Source organism: Sminthopsis crassicaudata, chromosome 1 (assembly GCF_048593235.1).
Source record: "Sminthopsis crassicaudata isolate SCR6 chromosome 1, ASM4859323v1, whole genome shotgun sequence".
NCBI lineage: Eukaryota > Metazoa > Chordata > Mammalia > Dasyuromorphia > Dasyuridae > Sminthopsis > Sminthopsis crassicaudata.
Genome location: NC_133617.1, coordinates 488,320,390 through 488,345,062, shown reverse-complemented (window position 1 = coordinate 488,345,062; position 24,673 = coordinate 488,320,390). Strand labels below are relative to the sequence as shown.

General features: G+C 41.1%; 2 protein-coding genes across 2 annotated transcripts in view; both read right to left on the bottom strand.

The window, feature by feature from the left end:
* Positions 1-1,700, bottom strand: part of ITGAL (integrin subunit alpha L) — a 90,487-nt gene extending 88,787 nt beyond the window's left edge. Inside the window, exon 1 of the mRNA XM_074281291.1 lies at positions 37-1,700. Within this exon, the coding sequence (XP_074137392.1) occupies positions 37-88 (52 nt within the window). The 5' untranslated portion in view covers positions 89-1,700. The remainder of the gene's footprint in view (positions 1-36) is intronic.
* A 126-nt stretch (positions 1,701-1,826) lies between these two features.
* On the bottom strand, positions 1,827-23,195 carry ZNF771 (zinc finger protein 771). The gene is made up of 3 exons (XM_074281320.1): positions 23,041-23,195; positions 22,457-22,621; positions 1,827-3,154 (listed from the first exon to the last, which is right to left on the bottom strand). The coding sequence occupies exons 2-3, from the start codon at positions 22,610-22,612 to the stop codon at positions 2,333-2,335; spliced, it is 978 nt and encodes a 325-aa protein (XP_074137421.1). The 5' UTR covers positions 22,613-22,621; positions 23,041-23,195; the 3' UTR covers positions 1,827-2,332.
* Between the last annotated feature and the right edge of the window lie 1,478 nt (positions 23,196-24,673).

Sequence of the window (24,673 nt, the reverse complement as noted above, 5' to 3'; positions counted from 1 at the left end):
GTTAAATTAGATTAAAGGGGTGGAAAATTCACTTACCCAGTCTCTCAGCAAAGCCTTCCCAGTCTGGATCTCGATGGAAGTAGAACATAATTTGGATCAAGGCACTCACTGCTTCCAAACCCAGAGATTCGATCCCATGTACAGCAGCTTCACAAGGAAAAAGGACAAGGCCTGGAATCCAGGGACTGTCAAGACTTCATTTCAAAAGGGGACCAGGCTGAGGGCAGGTTTGGAGATTATTGTGTCTGAACCAAGGGAAAGAGGCTGGAGAGTCTCCAGAAGGCCCCATTTCCTTTGTGACCACAACAGAGGGGAGGAGGGGAAACCAGAAAACAGACTTCTCAGGGAAGACAAGGGGGAGGTGGCACCCTGTTGTCTTCTCCACACCATCCCCTTTCCTTAACTCTACCAGACTTCTTTTCATTATTCCAGTTTCATATCCTACCCACTTCTATTTCCAAGGCTGAGTGCAGTCCAGCATTTGGAGCCAGAGGAACTAGGATTTAATCTCAGGCCAACCTGGGTGATGTCTTAAGCAAGCAATTTCTTTTTTGTGGGATTTCAGAATCAGAGCACTGACTAGGCCTCAAGCCATTTCCAGCTCTGAATCTAAATTTGAATAAATCTAAAACTTTAAATTTGTTATCCCAAGAGTCAAGAAAACTTGGGTTTACATCTTAGTTCTTCTAATTAGTTCCTGGGTTTACCTTTAAAATGGGGCCTTATTTCACATGACTGTCACAAATGAAAATGGCAATATATTTTTTAAAGCCTACAGCACTCCTGGAACGTCTGTTCCAAGCAATCTTCACCTCTCCAAGTCCCAAGTTGGGGGCCACCTCCTCCTTGAAGCCTTCCCTTTCTCTCATTCTCCCTTCTCAGTGGTCCATACATAGGCCCGTCTTTTAAACAGATGGCAAAACTTTCAACCATAGGATCTGTCTTCTTACTGTTTGGTTGTATTGGCAAAAACTCTAGAGAGGTTGATCATTTCCTCCTCCAGCTCACTTCACAGATGAGAAAACTGAAGCAAACAAAGTGAAGTGACCTGCCCAGGGTCACACAGCTGGTAAGTGCCATTTTTTAACTCAAGCAGAAGAATTTTCCTGACTCCAGACCCAGTGGTTTATCTCTTAATCTGTCTAAATTCTTTTAACTTCTCTGGGCCTTACTGCATATCTAATGACCAGAACTGCCCTGCCAACTAGTATAGTGGATAAGATACTGGAAGACCCAAGTTCAAATTCTTCCCCAGGCAACAACCTAGAGGTATGCCTCCAGGTAAGTCACTGAACCTCTGCCTGCTTCAGTTTCCTTATCTGTAAAATGGGAATAGTAATAACAGTTCAAGGCCAGGGTTACTGTGAGGATCACATCAAATATCCAAAGAGATGTTTGTAGAGTACTTTTGCAAACCTTAAAGTGCTCTAAATGTGAATTGTTACTAATAGCTGCTCTAAAACATTGCACATTCATCAAACATTTGAAGCAAAGGACTGTATTATGTATAGGGGATTCAGAAATAAAAAACAGATCTGGCTCTCAAGAAGCTTCCATGGAGGGCTAAGAGGCTAAGTATATACCTGGAGCTAATGGAGAGGGAGCAAGATACCTAACAAAGGAAAAATCCAAACAAAGTGCTGGGTGAAGTCTAAGTACAATTTTAACCATTTTACAGATGTGTTGCACAAGGGGCTGAACCTTTAAGGTCCCTTGCAGCTTGGGGATTTTGTGATTCCGTGACTATAGAGAAGATGATGAAGGGGGAGGGGGGACTTCCCCAAGAGATCACCACTCTGTCCTTCAGACACATCACAAGACATAACAGGAGGTTAATACTTTATTCACGAACACAGGCCCCAATGTGTATAGGACATAGGAGGGGGGGCTAGTTCCTCCAGATAACAGGAGCCCCTAACCTCCTCCTCCCCTAGGCTGGAAGCATCCCTGGGAGCCCTGGGCACATGGCTCCCCAGTTCTTTCTTCAAGCTGGTTCCCACCTTTCTCTGTTCAATTCTACATTTGAAAAGTAGTAAGAAACTCACTGAGAAGAAAGGAAAAGACCCAGGTAGGCAGGGTTGGAGGGCAGGGGCTTTTCAGAGCTGCTCCATTCCTTTAGAATATTCTAGGGGCCTTCTGGAGACAGTGTGCTGCTTTTAACACTGGCTTCCTGGGACAGTTGCAGAAACTTCTCCTCCCAGAGTTCTCCCCGTAGGGTGGAGAGGAATCTCTCTCACTGCTCCTCCACCTTGGGGAGTGGGGGCCTTCTCTCCTGCTCTTCCCCTATCCCTTTCCAAGGGATATATGTGCCAGCCCCCCAGTTTCTCCATCCTCAGCTTCCCTCACACTCAGGGCACCGGTCGGTTCTCTCATTGCCCCCCACTCTGCCCACACCAGAGGCTAGCTTGAAGCCACGGCCACAGCCCTCGCAGATGTAAAGCCGCCTCCGCAAGTGGGCCCGCCGGTGCCGGATGAAATGGGAGCTGAGGCGAAAGCGGCGGCCACACTCTGGGCAGGGGTAGGGCCGCTCACCGGTGTGGGTGCGGGCGTGCTCCGCCAGGTTGGAGCGGTGGCCAAAGCCGCGGCCACACACCTGGCAGCGGTGGGGCTTCTCCCCGGTGTGTACGCGCCGGTGCTTGGCCAGGGCTGAGCTCTGGGCAAACCTGGTCCCGCACTCGGGGCAGGAGTAGGGTCGCTCGCCAGTGTGGGTGCGCCTATGCCTGGCCAAGCAGGAGCTGCCCCCAAAGCCACGCCCACAGTCTGGGCAGGTGTAGGGCTTTTCACCAGTGTGCACGCGGAGATGCTGCGCGTAGTTGGAGCTCTGGGCAAACCGGCGCCCACACTGGGGGCACGCATAGGGCTTCTCTCCCGTGTGCCGGCGTCGGTGCTGCCTCAAGTTCGAGGCGGCGGAAAAGCGCTTCTCACACTCGGGGCAGGCATAGGGCCGTTCGCCTGTGTGGGTGCGGCCGTGCTTGGTGAGCGCAGATTTCTGGGAGAAGCGGCGCCCACACTCTGGGCAAGGGAAGGGGCGCTCGCCAGTATGGGTGCGGGCGTGCTTGGCCAGGGTGGAGCGGCGGGCAAAGGCGCGGCCACATTCAGGACACGCGTGAGGCCGGGCTGGGTCTGCAGGAGGCTCAGGGGCCGTGCCTGGGATCTGGTGGAGGAAAACAATCAGAGGGTTAGCAAGGAGGAAGAATCCAGAACCAGGGATCCAAGAGGGCCTCTCCTCCAATCCCCTTCATGTACAAACAAGAGATCAATCACAAAGGAGAGAACCAAGATGGAATAAAATAATAAAGCAATGGATCAATAAAATCAGTACTCCTAGAATAAAAAGAGCTACTGCTGAGAGGGAAAAAAACTTTGCATCTCAGATAATAATTTAGTTTTTTTTCCATGGGGAAATCCATACCTGTGGGTCAGTGGAAGCTTCCTGACCAATGCAGACTGACTATTTGTCTATGACTTAAAGGTTTAGAAGGGGCAGCTAGGATAGTGCAGTGGACAGAGCGCTGATCTTGAAGTCAGACGATCCTGAGTTCAAATCCACCCTCAGACACTTAATGCTTCCTAATTGTGTGATCCTGAGCAAGTCACTTAACCCCAATTGCCCTCTCCCTATATATATATGGAATTGGCATTCCCTAATGGATAAATGGTTAGAGAATGTGAATTATTCAAAAGAATAATTTCAAACCATAAATCAATACAAAATGCTCCAGGAAGTAAAAGGGAAGGGATTGTGGACTTATATAGCACCTACCACTGTGCTAAGTGCTTTTCAACTATTTATCTTATTTGATCCTCATAGCAATACAGGGAAGCAAGCGTTTTTATTATTCCCATTTTACAGTTGAGAACATCAAGGCAAACAAAGTTAAATTACTTGGCTAGAGTCACACAGCTTGTGTAGGACTGAACTGGAATTCAGGTCTTCCTAACTCCAGCCCTTCTGTTCTATCCACTGTGCCACCAACTGCCTCCAAATTGTTAATAATAAGAGAAAATAAAAACAATTGAGGATTCATCTCATACTCATTTAACTTAGGAAGATGATAAAATAACAAATTGTCCATTTGAAGAGACTATGTAGAAGCAGACACATTAATGGGGTTTTTTTGTTTTTGTTTTTGGCAGTTATAAATTGGTCCAGTTTGTTCTGGAAAACAATCTAAAATTATTCAAAAGAAATCACTTCACTGATCATACTCTGTGACCCTGTGATTCCACTAATGAACATACATCCTAAGGAGCTTAATCATAGAAAGGTAATATTTATTCCAAAATATCCATAGCAGCACTTTTTATTTTGGTAGCAAACAAACAAAAAAACTAGGTACCCATCAAATAGCCAATGACTTAAAAAAATTGGAAGTATATTAATGTAAAGGAATATTATTCCATCAAAAGAAATAATGAATATAAGGACTAAAGTCCTTTCTATCTAAAGAGAAACATCAAATTACTTCATTTGAGCTATAGCAGGGTGAAAAAAAAAAAGCAGAATCAGTGAAAGTGTGTGTGTGTGTGTGTGTGTATAACCACATAATAAACACATAATAATAACAAATGAAAACAACATCATGGCAAAAAATTAAAGTCAATGATCAATATTCATTTGACAATGAAGTTTGGCATTCTATCTTTCTACAGATCTATACGTAACTCCTCTCTGCTTCCTTTGGGGTATGTGTGTGTATATATATATATATATATATATATATATATATATATATATATATATATATATATATATATATATATACACACAAAGTTCTCTTTGTGAAAAGAGAGAAGAATATTGAGATATATTTGTGGTGTTAAAAAAACAAAAGTACTAATGGTAATAATAAGTAGCATTTATGTAGTGCTTTACAGTTTGCAGTTATCTCAAATGGTCATCATAGCAGTCCCATGAGGGAGGGCTTATTACTCCTTTTCACAGATGACAAAACTGATGCAGACATTATGTAAGTGACTTGCCCAGGATCATATCACTAGTATGTGTCTAAGGCTAGATTTGAACTCAGATATTCCTGACTCTATGCCCAGTGCTCTATTTGTTAGCCACTTGGCTACCTCTGATTTCCCATCAGGGAACTGAATCCTGGTTTCCTACATGATAGGCAGGGATACTCACCACAATTAGTTTATTATATTCTAAAATCAAATAAAAATAAGTGGTACAGAAAGGTAAAGAAACTTCTATTCTTATTTGTTTCTTTTCAGAGATCCCATGACCTGCCAATGATGGAGCCAAAAGTGATTCCCAGTCCAGTGATCTTTCTCTAAATCGTGTTGCTTCCTTCTTTTAAAGGCATTTGGCATCTCAAGGCAAAAGCACTGTTGGGCCGTAGCATTCAAAGTATAAAGGCAAAGATGGGAAGCTCAGGAAATATTTACTTTGTAACAGTTAACATTAATTCAATTGAGGAAAATGAATAAAAGAAAGAAAATTAATTAAATTTAGTGTTCAATAAGCTTAATAAAAACAGGCAAAGGGATCTTCACACATAGAGCAGAGGTCTAAAGAGCTAGGCATACATCCAGAAACACTCAATGGTCTGTAAATAGACCTTTAAGAGCATCTGAAAAATATGCTGTTTTCCCAGGCATCACCAGAACAGGAAACAACCAAACAAATAAAACCAGGTTGTTAATCCAAGAACTCCCTTCACTATAAAGAATGAAATTGCAAATGAGAAGAACAAAAGAAGTGCAAGTTGAGCCAATTTTTTAAAAAAGGAAAATGGGAAGGAAAGAGAACAGGCTCCACAGGGAAACAAGCAGAAAAGCCAAAGCAGAGAGAGCAGAGCTTCACCAGAAGCAGAGAAGTTACAGCCAAACACATTTTAATCACTGTACTAGTCCACAGAAGCTGCTCCTGTTTCCCACATCTCATCTGTGACCCATCTGCAGAGAGTACAACTCCCCTGGCTATAGTGTTCGAATGCCAAATGTACCCTTGCCAAAAAGATTATTTTGTAGAGAACTCAGACAGTACAAGCGCTCACAAGGTGGTCAGAAAAAGGAATTCAAGGACACTCTCAAGGTCTCTCTTAAGAACTTTAGAATTGATTCTAAATGACATGGGGAACACTGGCACAGGACCTCCCAGCATGGCAAGAGAAGCAGAATTGATTAGCTCAAAAGAAACAGGAGATGCACAAAGTTAGAAAGTCCACTCCAAATGTTCATAGGGACTATTTTGTGTCCGACCTATGGCGGAGCATTCCAACTCTACTGGTCTGATCAGCCAAAGTTAGACATGCTGTAACTTGACTCTAACACAGTGATGTCATTTTGGTCTCTTCAAGAACAAAGGACAACAACCAGGATCAGATTCAGCTCCTAGAATATAGAACTTAGAGGTTCTCTGGTCCAACTTCCACATTTTGTGGGTGAGAAGGGAAAATGCTTGCCCAAGGTCATGTGGCTACTAAGTCACAGGATCATGGATTCTGAGCTGGCAGGGCCCCAGAGACCAAGTCTTAACCCCTCATTTTACAGATGAGGAAGCTAAGTTCTAGAGAATAAGTTATTTGATTTAGTCACACACACACCTAAGCAGCAGAGACGAAAGCTGAACTTGGATCTTAAGGAGTGGATACGGTGGATATACCACTGGGGCTGGAGTCAGGAAGGCCAGAGTTCAAATCCAGCCTCTAACACTTACTAGCTGGGTGACCCTGAACAAGTCATTTAACCCTGTTTGTCTTGATTTCCTCACCTGTAAAATAGAGATAACAGTATCAACCTTCCAGGATTGTTGTGAGGATCAAATGAGATAACAATTGTAAGTCACTTGGCAAATGCTTTGTAAATGTTAGATATTATTATTGATGATGATGATCATTTTTGTTAATGATTGATAGTCTTTATTACTGATGATGATCTTTGCAATGGCAGTTCAACCAGGAGAAACGGTCTCCCTCCCAGGATAACCACATTGGAAGGGCCTATGGTGGATCTTGCTGATGCTGTTGGCACAAGGTCAAAGAAACAGACATCCTTTTGCAGGCATGATCAGTGACTTGCGTTAATCCCTTCACCTATTCCCTTGGAAATTCAGAAGTCTGCTGCAGAATTTAGAAATTCTACCTCCCTTCTCAGGCTTTCCCAGGCTGGAGAAATCCAATAGAGAAGGAGAAGGAGGAGAGGATGTCCTGGCAGCGCCCTCCCCAAAAAATCTGTGCCTTGTTCTAATGAACAAGTAGCTGGCATTTGCCTCCCACTCACAGACAGATGATCTCCAGGGTTCCTCTCAAAGCAAATAATTGGATCCCATGAGGTAGTGGGGATTTCCAAGCTCTACAGCTTAATGAGGTATTGTCTTAGGAGCAGAATAAGGGAAGCCATGAGAATTACCTGTCTATTAGTGTTATCTTCTTCTTCCTATTCAGCTTTTTTAAAATCCCAATTTTCCATAACTTCAATACTCTAAATTTTTCCACATTCCTGGATTAAAACTTGTCATGACAAATTTAATTAGATGTTAGTTATTTTTCTTATTATAAACTTAATACAAGATTCCTTGAAAGATACAACAATAGAGAACTTTGCTCCATGATCCTCTAATCACTAAATGAGGCATAGAACAGGGAGAGAAAGGCTTGCCTAGAGTGTTTGCCTCTGTCAAAGAAGATTCTCAGTGAAACTGAAATGGAAGAGGAATCTTAATACATGGCAAGGTCCTCTCTATGTTTCTGTTTGCCAACAATATCATGCAAATTACATCAAGGTAAGGAATGTTTAAGAACTTCCTAAAAGAGATCCATAATTAAGGGAGTTCGGTACAATTATCTAAACTTAACAAATCAAGTAGATGAAGAGTATCTCATTGCCCACAGACATGCAGTTGGATGGAGAGATCACAAAGCCGGTCCTTCTGAACAGGTTTCTTGGATAGATGCTTTGGATGAACCAAATTGATCAAGAAACATTCAATAGGGCAGCTAGATGGCACAAGGGACAGAGCACTGGCCGAAGTCAGGAGGACCTGAGTTCAAATGTGGCCTCAGGTACTTGACACTGAGTAGCTGTATGATCTTGGGCAAGTCACTTAACTTCAACTGCCTTTAAAAAAACCCAAAGAAACAAAAAAAAAAAAAAAATACCCTCCTCCAAAAAAGAAACATCCAATAACCATTTACTATGTGTCACATACTGTGCTTAAACTAGATCAGGAAGACAATAGGCTGGGATTGAATTTGAGAAATTACAATGTTTTCAATGACTCCAAACTCCAGATGCAAAAGTCTGTGTTTTTTAAACACCAATATTCTTCCAGAGATCATGTCATGCCACAGTATCCAAAAAATTTAAGTTGTAGGTCAGTCATGGAACAATGAAGCGACCTGTGAAGAGATCTAAATAACTATTACCAATATGACCAATGAAGAATTGTCCAAAAGTAACAGCATAAAGGATTTCATCACAGAAACATGTGTCCAGAAACTGAGATGAGTCAGTCATATGACAAGAGCAAAGGATAATCCATAGACATCCCACATGTTTTACTCCTACTATGTAGGCAATGTCAAAAGATTTGGAGGGATACAAACAAACCCTAAAATCTTCTGTTATGTTGGCAGCAAATTCTCTATGAAGGATTTACAGAAAGGAATAGACAAAATACACAGGAGTGTGTCTTTCCTAGTTTGGACTGGAAAAAAGAATACATATACTGGAGGAAGAGACCTAAGTAAATACCTTATTGTAATCAGGAACTCTTAATTTGTAGTCTGCAAATGTGTTGGTTTTTTTAAATGTATTTTGACAGCTATATTTAAATATAGTCATACATTTAACAGTATACATTTAGATTTAACAATCTAAGGATTCATGAGTCCATGACAGAAAAAAAGTTAGGAACTTCTAAAAAAATAAAAAAATCAAGGATATTTGATTTCTTCCATTCCTGATATCAAACAGAAAAAAAAAAAAATAATAAAAAAATTAACAAAGCAATCTAAGAGAGTAGCCGGAGTTTCAGAGAGGGATTTGCCAATGGTCACACAGGTAGTAAATGGTCAAGGCAGGAGTTGAAGTCTCTCTTCCTGATGCCTGATTTAATGCTCTATTCTATGTCTATTATTGCTAAAAGCTCTATTTTCTTTTCTCATTTTAAGGGTTTGGCCTGTATTTGGAAAAATGCATGAAATGAAGGAGACAATGAAGAATGAGGGTTGATTAAATAGGAAAGAAAATCTAACAGATGGAAAGTCCAGGCTGGAGTGGGGATGAAGGGTCTTATCCAAGCCTTGATAACTTTTACGCCAGGAGACCTATAGAACTGTTAGTTATTCTTGGGAACATCTGTGAAGGTGTGACCCTAAGCAAGTCACTTAACTCCAATTGCCAAGTCCCATCCCCTTAAGCTCAATGAGATGAGGTATGGGATTGGTGAAAAGGAGCTAGACAAATGATTCATGTGAAAATAAATCAGAGTGAAATTCAGTGATGACACACAAAATGGCACGTATGTGTATATGTACCCAATAGCATGACATGGCAGTCAGAAAACCCAGTGCCATCTCAGGCTCCATTAGTGAAGCATAAGACCGAAGAACGACTACTGAACAGCCTCCCAAAACCACCTTCCTCTGCCCTAGTACGGCAGGCCACCCTTAGTTCTGGGAGTCAGCCTTTAGAAGGCCAGAGCAGAGTAGAGGTAGATGACCAGGCTAGGAGAAATTAGAAACCATGCAGCAGAAGCAGTTAGAGGAACTGAAGATGTTTGGCATGTTGGAAGTCTTCTTTTGTCCAGTTTAAAGAGTTCTATAAAAAAAAAAGTTCTTTAAAAATATTTGAAGGGCTATTTTGTAGATCTGTTTTTCCTGGCTCTGGAGGACAACCCACGGAAACTGCAGAAGGAAAAATGTCAACATGAAATAAAGAAACAATTTCCTAACAATTAGAGTTGGCCCAAAAAAGTGCAATGTGCTGTCCTGGGAAGCAAGGAGTTTTCTCTATCACTGAAGGCCTTCAAGCAAAGACTGGAAGACCATTTGTTGGAAAGTAGCAGAAAGGGTTAATATCCAAGCATGGATTGAATCCAATAGCCTCCAAAGACCCATCCAACTACGTAATTTTGTGATTCTTTGACAGAGCAAGGATCAAGCAAACAGATTAATAGGAAGGCAGAACATTTATAAGAATGTAGCTGGGGAGTGACTATAGACTGTCCCCAAACATAGAACATGTCCCTAAAATGAGATTTTTTTAAAAAAGAAAACATATCTCTCTGTGTATATTTGCTTATCTACAGAAACAGACTTAAAAATAACAGTGACCTACCCCCCCATATATATAAAACTTATAAATATTTAAAATACTGGTCCACACACACATTTAGAAACTACATATATAATTATAAATACTTAAAAGTGAGAGTCTACACACACACACACACACACACACACACACACACATATGTATATATCACATACATAATTAGAAATAATTAAAACAGTGGTCCACACATATTTACATCATATAAATTACATATATGTACATACATATGTAATTATACTTAAAAGTAACACTGGCTTACACAGTTTATATCAAATAAACTATACATGTAAATATAAATTATAAATTATAATATGTAGTTATACAGGACCACCCATACAGACCTTTGTGAAGAAGTCTCTTAGGGGACTGGTCAGTATTTCAAGGATAGGGACTAGATCTGAATTTTACTGGTTTAGGAAACTCCCTTAATCAATACTGGTCAGCATCTTTTATTCACTATACAATCTGAAATAATTACCTAGAACACTGAATGAGACAGATAGTAACCTGCCCCAGATCACACAGCCAATTTTTGTCAGAGGCAGGGCCTGAACCCAGGATTTTCTGGTTTTGAGGCCTGCTTTCTGCACTACTCCACAGCACTGCTAATATTTGACAAGATCCCTAACGGGGATGTTGTGGGTGCTCCTTTTAACAATATCAATTACAACTTCTTCATAACACAGTACATAGTCTTCATGGCCCTTTGGCCAGCCTTTTGCCTGTGAACCTCTCCAAAGTTGGCCAGTCCAATCTCTGTCCCATGGATAGACAATCTGTCAATAGACCCATCCTGGGGGACTTTCCAGTGTAGTAGAATTTTACAAGATTTGCACTAACCAAGCAGGGATTTTAAAGACCTAGGATTACTTCCATGCCACGATGAGACATCTGAGGAGGAATTGGCCACAAAGGGGATGCTTGAGTATGACATTCAGCTCTTTCTTCTTACTGGTGTTCTGCATCTGTTGCCTGGCTTCTTTTTACCCAGATGCCAGATCATTACTGCCCAATTATTTTAACTTCACTTCTGGCTCTCATCTTTAAAATCCGCTGAGGTCTCCCTGCCATTGTGAGACTTCCCTGGACTTCAATTCTCGTAATCTATAGTAACATAACAGTAGTTCCTACCATGCCCCATATGGATATCTCTCAGTCACCTGGTCTTTCTCCTTAGGACAACCCCTCTGCCATCACCACCCAAGCATTAAAAATGTTGAGGGATGATGAGAAAATAAATCGTATTTAAAACTGGGCTATCTTGTCGCCATCCACCACAGGCATAAGAACACAGATTTAGAACTAGAAAGTACCTTAGACTTCACTGACTCCAGCTCCCTTCATTTTGCAGGTGCTCAGAGACAAAATTTGCCTTAAGTCACAGAACAATCTAAGATAACATTTAAACCAGATGTCCCTAACTCCAAGTCACTATATCATGCTGCTTCTCAGTCTTAGTCCTGAAGCCACTGCTTCTTCTGTTCACCCTTATCAGAACTCAGGATGAGAACTAATAACTATGTCCCCAAGCCCTGTCTTCAGTACTAAACATCTAATTCTAGAAAAAGCATTGGACCAGGAGTTAAAAGACCTGGTTTCCATGGAACACCTCATCAAGCTTGGTTGATATACTAGTTAGTTTTGCTAACCTACTTCTCCCTCACCCACACTTTTATTCTATGTTACAAACAATAATTCTCTGAGGAGTGACATACTTAGAAAATGAAGGTGATAACTCTCACATAGAAGTGATGGACTCAAAATGCAGAATGAGACATATATTTAGGGTCAAAGACAATGTAAATTCGTTTTCCTTGACAATATGTATTTGTTTTAAAGGATTTGTTTTGATTACTTAAAAAAGAAAGCAAGTTGCACATAATACAGCTTTCATGTACAATTCTCTTTCTATTCTACTGTTTATGTAGTAATACTCATTTTACTTGATGTTTATTACATTCAGAACAATTTTTTAAAAAAAGAAAATGCAGTTATATAAAACAAAATATATTGATAATTTTTTTTTTAATTTGTGTCCTGGGGTACTAATCCCAGCTCCTTTCATCAACTCACTATGTCCCTCTCTTAGTTGGAAGCATGCTTTCTAGGCATGTACACATGCTGAGATTGATACATGCATTGCTAAGCTGCTCAGTGTTTGAAAAGTTCTGATGAAAAGCGTGGGAGAGAAGTGGTATTAGGCTGCCTACCAAACTGAAGATCTATGGAGCCCCTATGCTGACCTCATTGTTGTGTACCTGTGAAATCTGGACAGTAGATCAACACCATACCAGAAAACTGAATCACTTCCATTTTAATTGTCATAGGAAGATTGAAGATCCCCTGGCAGGATAAAATACTGGACACTGAGGTCTTTTCTAGAGCTGAACTGCCAAACCTTCAAACTCTGATGGGCTGGCCTTTTTGTTCAAATGCCAAATATAAATTTGCCTAAAAGACTATTTTGGAGAGAACTCACAGGAGCTCACATGGAGGTCAGAAGGGGTATAAGGACACTCCCAAGGTCTCTCTGAAGAACTTCGGAATTGATTACTGCATAGGGCAGTAATTATGTGAGACATGAGACAATGGCACAGGACTGCCCACCAGGCCGTGCCTACAACAAAGAAGGAACTGTGATCCATAAGCAAAACAGAATTGCAATAGCTCGAAACACGAGAAGTACAAATTTAGAGACATCTCCATTCCAAATGTTCACACAGAACATATATGCCCAACCTATGGTAGAACCTTCTGAGCTTTTACTCGTCTGATCTGTCATAGAAAAACACACTGCACTGTGACCCCATCAAAATGATGTCATTTTGGTCCCCTTTAACTACAAAGGATAACAACTTTCTCCTCTGTAAAATGAGATTAAGCAAGATGTTCGGGAAAAATCCTTGCAGCTTTAAAAGATGACCCAAGTTTCTTTTCTTTTCTTTCTTTTTTTTTTTCCTGAGGCAATTGGGGTTAAGTGACTTGCCCAGGGTCACACAGCCAGGAAGTGTTAAGTATCTGAGACCAAATTTGAACTCAGGTACTCCTGACTTCAGGGCTGGTGCTCTATCCACTGTGCCACCTAGCAGCCCCCTGATGACCCAAGTTTTCTAGAAGTAAACTAAAGTGGACTAGAAAGTGGATATCAGCAAGAAATATTTTGTCCAACAGTGTTATTGGAAACTTCCTTGACTCAAATGGATAAGCACTAATTAAGCATAAAAACTGATTATATACATTGAATCTGATTCAATGCCTGATCTCCAGGAACTGATAACATGTTATGGGAAAGTAAAGAATAAATATGTGACTGATATTAGCATATGTCTCATTAGAGAAAAAAAGAGTGGACTAAATGTTAAGAGAAATTTGAAGCAGGAGAGATTGTTTTCATTAAAGAAAGGGAAGAGGTGGAGGAATAATTACAGAAAACTTCATAGATGAATGGATGAGACAGTCTCTGACATGAACTTTGAGGGAAAGAAAAGATGGATCTTTCTTTTGTAGAACCAGGGAGAAAAGGAGGCCATTCCAATACACAGAGAAAAGAGATCTGAATAGAGTTCTACAATTTAGCTAGAATGTGGATATTTAGTGTATTAACAAATCAGGCTGGAAAGGTTGGTTGTGAAGAGCATCACAAGATCAGGAGTTTATATTTTATTTAATAGGCAATGGAAAGCCACTGAAGTGTTTTGTTTTGTTTAAGAAGGGGAATAACAAGGAAGAGAGTAATATGATCTGAATGGTACATTAGAACTCACTGATAAACTACAGGGAATGGAGGCAGGAACAAAAGTCAGAAAGCTATTATAAGTCTAAGCAATTAGACCCAGACATTCCACTGCTAGATACATATGTATCCCAAGAAGATTAAAGACAGAAAGAAATGTCTCATAAACAATAAACTATTCAAGGCAACATTTTCTGTAGTAGCAAGAAACCGGAAATAAGATAGATAGATGTCCACTGACTGAGAAATGATTAAACAAACCATAGTACAGTTTGATATGGGAACATAATAGGATATTTCCATGCTGTCAGAAAGGATGATGATTATGGAAGAATTCAAAAAAGCATGGACTTATGGAAGTTCTGAAAAGTGAAGTAAGCAAAAAACATGATAAACACAACAACATAGAGAACAACAAAAAGAATGCTATGTAATTATTATAAAGACCAAACTTGAGTTGGAAGAAAATAGGATGGGCAGCTAAATGTTGCAGTGGATAGAGCACTTGTCTTGGAGTCAGGAGGTCCTAAATTCAAATCTGACCTCAGATACCTAACACTTCCCAGCTATATGACCATGGGCAAGTCATTTCACCTCAAACACCTTGCAAATAAACAAAAAATGAGGAACAATGGTTTTGGAACATTATATATTGTAAAGTCAGTCCTAATTCATGTGTATAGCAGTTTGATTGAATTGCTTTAAAAAAATGTTTTGACTTCTTTATTATGAAACGTGTCCCTTCTGAACAGAGGAGAGAAATATTTGGGGAAAGAGGTGATTTTTTAAAAATGGATGTTTTTAGTTGTTGTTTTTTTGGGGGTTTTTTTCAGTCATGTCTAATTTTCCATGATCATTTTGGGGGATTTCTTAGCAGATCTGCAAAGGTTAGCCATTTCCTTCTGTAGCTCATTTTACAGATGGAGCTAAGGCAAACAGCATTAAGGGACGTGCTAAGGTCACACAGTTAGTAAGTATTTGAGGCCTCAGACTCAGGAAGAAGATTCTTCCTCACTCCAGGCCTGGTGTTCTATCTGCTACACCATCTAGTTGCCCACAAAATTAAAAAAACAACAACAAAAAATCTGGGCAAGGGGTAGTAAAGAATCTAAATTGAAATAGCAATTAAAATAGCAAGGAAGGCCTAATGATAAAAGATGTGGCAAAGGTGTGGCTTAAGCTAAACTTGAATAAGACTTGGATGGGAGAAGTGGTCAGAAATAATTTTAAGATTTTGAGCTTGAGGATGGTGTGTGTATGTGTGTGTCTGTGTGTGTGTGTGTGTGTGTGTGTGTGTGTGTGTGTGTGTGTGTGTGTGTGTGTACAGCATTCCTATACATAAATAATAACAAAAGACTTATTAGAAAAAAAAACTATAAATTTTGGTAAAATATTTGATAAAAAAAATATGTACCATCATGCTTAGTTTCAGGTTCCATTGTGGTCAGCCAAATGAAGGTGTTTACTAAGCAGATGGAAATAGAGAGTTCTTAGGAGAGGTTGAAGAATAGTGATATAGATTTTGGGGAAAGGATATAAGGCTAAAATAGGAGCTGAAAGATTGAGAAAATAGAGATGAAGAGGAACTAAATTATGAAGAAAATTAAGAAAAAATAATGGGAGAAGATGGAAGGGTAAGAGTTTTTTGTTAAGTAAAGGAATTTTATAGTTCACGATCTTAGAAATGGAACAATTCAGTGATGGTACAACCACCCTATAAGCAAATCTTCAAATAACAAGAAAGTGGGAAGAAGACTTGAGTCAATGGATAACAGAACCAGGCTTCAACAGGTTTGCTAGGTTAAATTTAATGAAATGAAATTTAATAGATCTAATAGTAAAACCTTATTCTTAAGTTCAAGAAATAAGTCATTTAAGAATGAAGTGAGAGCAAGAGGCATTCCTATGAGAAAGATCTGAGTATGTGAGTTGACCATAAAGTCAGTATTAGAAAGACATGAAAAAGCTGCAAAAAAGGGTGATGAGATCTTAGGCTATGTTAATATAATGTCCATATGAAATGAAATGAAATGAAATGACAATTCCACTGTACTCTGAGTTGGTCAGCCTATATCTGAGTATGACCAGGACAATAGGGATAAGATATAGATGGGAACAGGAATCATTCAGGGAATGCTTCTTAAAGGGATTTCCATGAACTAGGTTTGAAAGAGGGAATCCACAAACTGGGAAGCTAGGCAATAGCACTCTTTTTTGTTGTTGTTCTCTATATCATTGTGGTTATCATGTTTCTGCTTGCTTCACTTTTCAGAACTTCCATAAGTGCATGCTTTTCTGAATTCTTCATAATCATCATGTTTTACAGAATTATGTTCCCATATATCATATACTGAATATAATAACAAAATATTAGCCTGAAGCAGCGCCAGAAGATGAGACCTTCCTCCCTTCACCCCAAATGAAGCCATCTGGCATCAGGAGTCTCACAAACAATGCTTGCTGTCAGAAAACAATCTATTGATTAGTGATAACAAAATTTCTGAGATAATCTAAGCTACAGAATTCAATAATCTCCACCTCTAAGCCCTAGAATTCAATATTCAACTCCACTTCTAAGACCACTCCTCAATTCTACCTCTAAGTCACAAAATTAGCATATCAATGACATAAAAGACCAGATCTCTCCATCTTTTTCCTATAACTTTATCTTCTTGCTCTTGGTTCTTTGCTAAATTCTTTTGGAACTTAGAGCACTTCAATTGGCATTACAATTATAATAAACTTTGCTCCTTAACTTGGTTTAAAAAAAAAAAAAAAATGGAATCCTCCATCTGAAGTATTACATTCAGATCTAGAAGCCATATTTTAAAAAGTGATTTGAGAGACAGAGGGACAGTGCCCTGCACACAGACAATAAATACTTAGAAATATTAATGGGGAGGGGGCAGCTAGGTGGCGCAGTGGATAGAGCACCAGCCTTGAATTCAGGAGGACCCGAGTTCAAATCTGATCTCAGACACTTGACACTTCCTAGCTGTGTGACCCTGGGCAAGTCACTTAACCCCAGCCTCAGCAAAAAAAAAAAAAAAAAATATTAATGGGGAACAGTTGAACAAATTATCAAAGATAAATGTACTGGAATATTCTCAGGCTGTAAGAAATAACAAATATGAAGAATTCAGAGAAATATGGGAAAACTCTAAGGACTGATATAAAATGAACTAGGAAAATGAGGTAGAAAAAGTACATGACTACAATAACGTAAGTGGAAAGAATAAAACAGTGAAACTGAATGCTGTATAATTATAATGATGGTTGGCCTAAGAAAATTGAGAAAATGTATTTTTTTTCCTTTTGATGAGGTGGGAGAATGTAGCAATTTCTGAGAAACCCTCAGAATACCTGGCCTTGGGAGTGCCACAAACAATGCTGGCTGTCAGAGAATAATCTGCTGGCCAATAAGCCATAGAATTCAATGATGGGAACTGTTCCATCCTACCCCACTCCTTAATTGTACCTCTATCTGATTTTTGTTTCTCTTTCCTATAAAACTGTCTTCTTGTGTCTTCTGTTTTGTTAAACTCCCTTAGAATTTCAGCCCACTTCAATTGGAATTACAATTATAATAAACCTTTGCCCCTTAACATAAAAGACAAACTGAGTTTGCAGATTATTTCACCTTACCCATAACACCAACCTGGGGACCCTAATATTGTTAGATTGTTGGGTGTCTCCAGTCTCAACACTTTCATAAGGAGAGATGAAGGTGGAGGACTACAAATGTTGCATAAGTCAACAAATACAACTGATATACTGGTTAGTTTTGCTACATTAAAAAAAACAAAAAAACAAAAAACTTTGCTATAAGAGAGGGAGATCAATGGGTAGGGCAAAAGAATGAAATATATTAGTGAAATGAGAGTACTGCAATAACAAAGAGGGTTATCAATTAAATGACGTAAAATTTCTTTAAAATAATGTGATAGCACACAATCAGGATAAACTAATACTTCAGCCTTAAAAAAAAAAAAAGTTTATTAAATTGAATGATATTTATAGGATCTTAAGGGCTATTTTGTGGGAAAAGAGAATAGAATTGTTTTTGCTGGCACCAGAAGGCAGAACCAGGGCCAATGAGGGGAAGTTATCAGGAGGCAGATTTCAATTTCATATGGGAAGACATTTCTAGTAGTCCAAGCTGTCAAACAATGGAACAGACTACTTTGTGCAGCAGTGAGCTCCCTATAAGAGAAGGTGTTTAAGCTGAAACTGGATATCCATGTGTGAAGGATCCTCTAAAGGAAATTCCTATATGGGCAGAAGATTGGACTAGTTTAAGAGGTGACAACTCTAGGGAAAAGCCTGAACCAGATTAAAATAAAAATATAATACAAAGCAGATAATATTAAGTTGTGGTTTTCCAAGTCAATATAAAATGTGCAAGATTCCTTTTCTATTTTAAGTCTGACACCACAAACAAGAAGACCTCTAAGGTTGAACTGGACTCTAATTAAGAGTATAAATACAGATTCTTTAGCCTAGAGGAATAAAAATAGGGAACAGTGATGTATAGTAGAAGAAGTTATGAATTGTAAGGAGAATTTTATTTGGGCTAGGGGTTAGTCTAGGGGACCACTACCTGACTGTGAGCTCCATGAAGCAAAAGTCTATGTTTAATCTAAATTGTTTATCCCAACTAGCACCATGCTCTCTCTCCACACAGGAGGTGCTTAATAAATGTTTGTCAAATTTGAATTCCTGTTATGTGTTCAGTGTGTGTTGTCCTCTTCCCTGGTCTATGGAACCTGGAAAAAGCACAATTAATCTAGAGATACATGACCTGGGTCCCAGTTCTTGCTCTATCACACTGACTCTGTGACTCATTGTTCAGTCATTCCAATAGTCCAATATGACTCTTTGTGACTCCTTTGGAGTTAAAGATCCTGGGGTGGTTTACCATTTCCTTCTCCAGTTCATTTTACAAATGGGGAAACTGAGGCAGGCAGAGTTAAGTGACTTGCCCAGGGTAACACAGCCAGTATCTAAGGCCATATTTGAACTCAGGTCTTCTGGACTATATACCTAGTGCTCTATCCAATTTGCTATTTAGCTGTCACCTGGATGACCCTACCATCCCCTCAAAATATTATAATAATTCTTCTCACATTTATAGCTAAACTTGGGGGGGGGGGGAGAAAGCTGCCAATACTCATTGATTCTCCTTTCTCACTTCCCATTTAATACTTTGACTAAAGCTGCTCTCTCCAAGGTTACCCATGATCTCGACTGCTGAATCCAGTGTACTTTCTTCAATTCTCATCTTTCTGTACCTCTTGTGACACTGTGAAAAGCACCCTCCTTCTGCATATTCACTCCTCTCTAAGTTTTGCTCCCCTTTTATGTTAGGGTAATCCTACCTATCAGCCCATTCCTTCTCTGTCTTCTTTATAGGTAACAATCTTCCAACTCTTCTCTCTCTGAGAGTGTACACCAAAGATTTACCCTGGCTATCTCCTATTTTTTATATTCTTTTCCTTAGTCATCTCATCGCTATTCTCATTCTCATGGAGTCAAGCATATTATTAGGCAGAAGGCTCTTAATCAAGAAATATTTATTAAGCACTTGCTAGATGCTAGGCAGTGTGAAAAAAAAAAAAAAAAAAAAAAAAAAAAGTCAAACTGCATTCCCTGACTCACATTATAAGCAGAAGACAACATGCAAAGTTACATATGAGATTCATTTGGTTGTTTCAGTCAAGTCTTTCTGACCCCATTTAGTGTTTTTTAAGCAAAGATAGTAGAATGGTTTGCCACTTCCTTCTCCATCTCATTTTACAGATGAGGAAACTGAGGTAAACAGAGTAAAATGACTTGCCTACTGTCTTGCCTACTGTCACACAGGACGTGAGTGTCTGAGGCTGGATTTGAACTCAGGAAGATAAGTCCTCCTGATTGCAGGTTTACTAGTTGCTCTACAAGTTGCTTCACATATAAAATACATACAGTGTAAATGGTAATTTCAGAGGGAAGGAGGGAGGACCAAAAAAGACCTACTGCAGAAAGTGGGATTTGAGTTTTAAAGTAAGCCAGAGAATCAAGGTGGCAAGGGTGAGAATGAGAGTATTCTTGGCTTAAGATCATTCACTACAAATGTCCATTCAGGAGATGGAATATGATTATATCTAGAGGGAGCTAGATGTTATAGTAGATATGGTGCTAGGCCTGGAATAGGAAGACCTGAGTTCAAATCCAGTCACAGACACTGTGTAACTAGGTCAAATCATTTAGATTCCATCTACCTCAGTTTTCTCAACTGTAAAATGAGGATAACAGAACCTAATACTCAGGGTTATTCTAAAGATCAAATGAAATAATATTTGCAAAATGTTTAGCATAGTGCCTAGCACATGGTAGGTGCTACATAAAGGTTTTTTTTTCCTACCTTCCTTCTTTCCTATATATTTGGCCCTCATCACGCTGGTGAGCTCCAGTCCTGCATCTCCAACTGCCTGCCTGACCTCATACTTAGCCCTTATCACCTTGACTTGGGTATATCATAAGCATCTCAAACTTATGTGTAGAACAGAACTTATTAGTTTACCTCCTAAATTCACCTCTCTTCCTTATTTCCCTGATTCAGTTTAGGATACCACCATTCTCATGATTACAAGGGTTTATAGCAAAGAAGTTACTTTTGCTAACTTTGCATATCTAATTGTTGAGATGGAAGATATCCCAACAATATTAGGGTCCCCAAGTCAGTGTCACAGGTATAACTAAAGAATTCACAGACTCAGTTTGTCTCTAAATTAAAGAGCAAAGATTTATTGGGGGGAATTTAGCAAAGAGCCAGAAACAAGATAATTTTACAGGAAAGAAGTCACTAATAGGCTTAGAGGTACAATTGAGGAGTGGTAAGGGTGAGATAGTTCCCAATATTTAATTCTATGGCTTTTTAACCAACAGATTGTTCTCTGACAGCCAGCATTGTTTGTGGCACCGCCAGGGCTGGGCAGCCTTAGAGTTTATCAGTAATATATTCTCACACCTCATCATAATCAACTGTCAAAGCTTGTCAATTCCATTTCCTTGATATCTCTTTGATCTGTCTCTTCTCTACTCATACTAATCATCCTAGGTTAGTCCCTCATCTTCTAAACGGCCTCTACTTATACCCCTGACTCAAGTCTTTTTTCTCTTCAATTCTATTTACACCCACCTGCCAAAATAATACTGCAGGTTTGACCATACTCTTCCTCCTCAAGAAGCTGCAGTAGCCACTATTGCCCTATTGCCTCTGGGATAAAATACAAACTCTGTTTTGGCACAAAACTTTACTTACACAAAGTAAGTACTTAATAAATGCTTGTTCATCAATTATTATTGAATCCTATTCTATCTCTGGACCTCAATTTCTTCCAGAGAGTGTCAGGTTAACAAGTCTTTCAGAAATGATTTTATATACCCATTTTTCAAGATCCAGTTCATGGTCTACCTTCTCCAAGAACTTCACCCTGATTTGCTTTTTCACAACATCTCCTGGGCATTTTGCAGTTTGTACTTTAGTTACCTCATATCTCAGTTCAAGAAATGATTATAATTAAGAACCTCCAGGGGACAGAATATGATTATGTTAACTAGGGGGAAGGATAAAAGAATACAGAGTTTAGATAAGACACAGTTCCTACCCTCAAGTAGCATCTAGTCTAGCAGGGGTAAGAGATGACTATAACATATAAAAATACACGGTAAGTGCATCACAGGGTTGCAAAGTGTTTCATTTGTCTGTCTAGAACCTCAAGTAGAGCCATTAGCAGCAGCATCCCCTACCCTCCCCCAGCCCTGCCCTTGCCCCACCTCAGGGTATTAGTATGTCTTATCTTCCTCCTTCCCTCCAGTTAAGTTCCAGAAAGTATCAGTAGCTCCCGACTCCAGTCGCTTATCTCATACTCCCTCCTAGAAGCCAAGCCACTTCTGGTCTCCCCCACAATGCTCACTAAGGACAGCACAGGCACACAAGGCAGAGGCTCCAACACTGGCTGCCTGACCTTCCTGTAGGGCAAAGCATGATGAGCAGTGCTAGTGCTGACTACAGCAAGAGAGCCTGAGGTTAGACTGTAGAATGGGGTCCCAGAGTCACAGTTAATGGGATTGAAGCCCATGCCTTGGGGGCCACCGGCCAAGACAGTGGGTGCACACCAGGCACAAACGAAGCAAAGCCTGAAAGACAGGGCTAATAGGAAAACAAGACCCTGCTTACACGGGGCCAGTTCCTCCCCAGATCATTCTGCCAGTGGGGCCCACAGAAAACATCTCCTTAGTTTCTTGGCCATCCCGCTGGGAGTGAAACAACATAGAAATACGGAGGGAGAAAGATACAAAGACCCCTGGAACGAGGGGATGGCCAGGCCTGCAGCCTGGTGAGGGGGGGAGGGAGGGCGTGCGCGTGCATACCGGAGGACCTACCTCTTTGCCATCCATTGGAATCTTCAGCTTGACCACTTCATATTTCTCCTCACCCTCTTCTTCCTCGCCCTTCACCAGCAGAACCATCTCTTCCTGCATCTCTCTCTCTTCCTCCTCCTCTTCCTCCTCCTCCTCTTCCTCCTGCTCTCCCGGCATGGCCAGTACCTGAGAGGCAGAGGACAGGGAGTCCGACATTCAAAAGCAAGAACCCACCAAGCTTCCCCTCCCCCAGCTTTCAGGCCCTCTCTCGCTGTTCCCTCCCCCTAGAACTCTCCCTTCGGCCCATTCTCCTCCCCGCGGCCCCCCTCCCCGCCAGCTCTCCTCTCCGGACTCACTCTAGGCCCCTCCCCCTGCTCCCCTCTCCCAAAGACCCTCTCTCCCAGGGCCTCTCCTCCCCCAAGACTGAGTCACACGCCCCCTCCGCCCCCGTCCTTCTCCCTTCTTTTCCCGGCCCCCTCCTTGCTTCCCTCCTTGCTTCCCCTCCTCTCCTCCCGGCCAGCGAAGGGTCCGCCCCAAGCCCCCGGAAGCGGGGCTGCTAGACGCGGCCGAGGCCAAGGCCAAGGGCCAGGGGGCGGGAGACTCACCGAGCCGCCGCCCACTGCTGCTACTGCGCGGGGGACCCCGGTGTCCGGGCGCACGCGAGGCCGAGGCTGCAGCAGCAGCCAAGGATCTACGAGCGCTCCGGGCCGGGGGCCTGGGGCCGGGGTCTGGGGGCGGTGCCGGGGAGCACGCTGCCGATTGGCCACAGCACGAGGGCCCCGCCTCCTCCGGCCCCGCCCCGCCTCGCTAGGGAGGGAGGAGCGCGCGAGCCGGCCTAAGAGCTGACCCAGGCGTCCCCGCCCCCTTCTGTTCTTCCCTCCCCCTTCCTCGAACTCTCCGGGGCGTGGGATCGCTCAGCTGCTCGGACCCAGCTGACCCTAGCTCTGCTCGGAGGCTACCCCTGTACCGCGTCCCTGCCAAAGGGGCTGCTACCTGGGCACACCCGTCCTCCCGCCGCAACCCACAGGAGACGTGCCCCGGAAAAAGCTGGACCGGCACGCTTGGCTTAGAAGCCTAGCTCTTCCCCTTACCACCCTGTGACCTTGGCGAAGTCACTGCCACTGTAAAAGGAGCACGTGGAATTAGACCGGTGGCCTTTAACGGCCTCTTCTGGCTCCGACGTTTCGAGACTGTGCTGTGCTACTGACCCCCACAGACACTCTCTTTTCCCGTCCTTCTTCTTTTTCACAGCTTCATCCATCCCTCCTTTCTCCCTTTCCAACTTGCCTTTCCCCTCCTTTTTCCTCTTCCCTCTCTCCTTTTCTCAGCTTCATCTCTTTTCCTTTCCTCCATCCTTTCTTTTTCTTCCTTTGTCCCACCTTTTCTCTCTTCATCCCTCCTTTCCCCTCTTCCAACCTTCCTTCCTCTTTCCTTTTTTATCTCTCCATTCTCTAGCTTCATTCCTTCTTTCCCTTCCAATCTTCCAGAGCAGTTCCTCCCTCCCTCTTCCTTATCTAAGCTCTACTTCTCCTTCAAGGTTCCACCTCTTCTCTTAGAGCTTGTATTCCCTCTTTTCTCTGAACTCTATCACCAGGCAGAGCCACTGCAACATATCCTGTGATATCATGGGTTTAGTCAGGAAGATCTGAGTATCACTCCTGAATATGTCTGAAAATTGACTGTGTATTGTGTGACCTTGAACCGGTAATTACTCATCCTTTCAGGTCTTTCAGTTTACCATCTGTAAAATGCAGATAATTGTTTTTGCTTTGTCTTATATGGAGCAAACAGGTTTGTACATTTACCTTGTAGTATATCATATATATCAATAGTATATCATAGTTTTCTCTGTTTGTCGAATACCTATGACTCTTACTTCTATGAGCCTTGTATCTTAGTATATCTGATCAAAGCCTTGTATCTTACCAGGTGCTTAGCACAGTCCTTTGTATACAATAGGTGCTTAATAAATACTTATTGAAAAATAAATATTGCAAAATTACAAAGCACAAGTTTGGGGAAAAAAATGGAAAAAAAAAAAAAAAAAAAGTTTAGTTCCAAAGAGTAGGAGGTATGAGAATGTTGAGGCAGAAGACAACCCAATAATATTAAGGTCCCCAAGTTGGTGTCTCTTTCTAGTAAGGCCAAAGAATTCACAGACTCAATCTGTTTCTATATTAAGGGGCAAAATTTTATTATGCTGCTAAAAGTTGGCTAAATTCCCTTGGAATTTAGCTA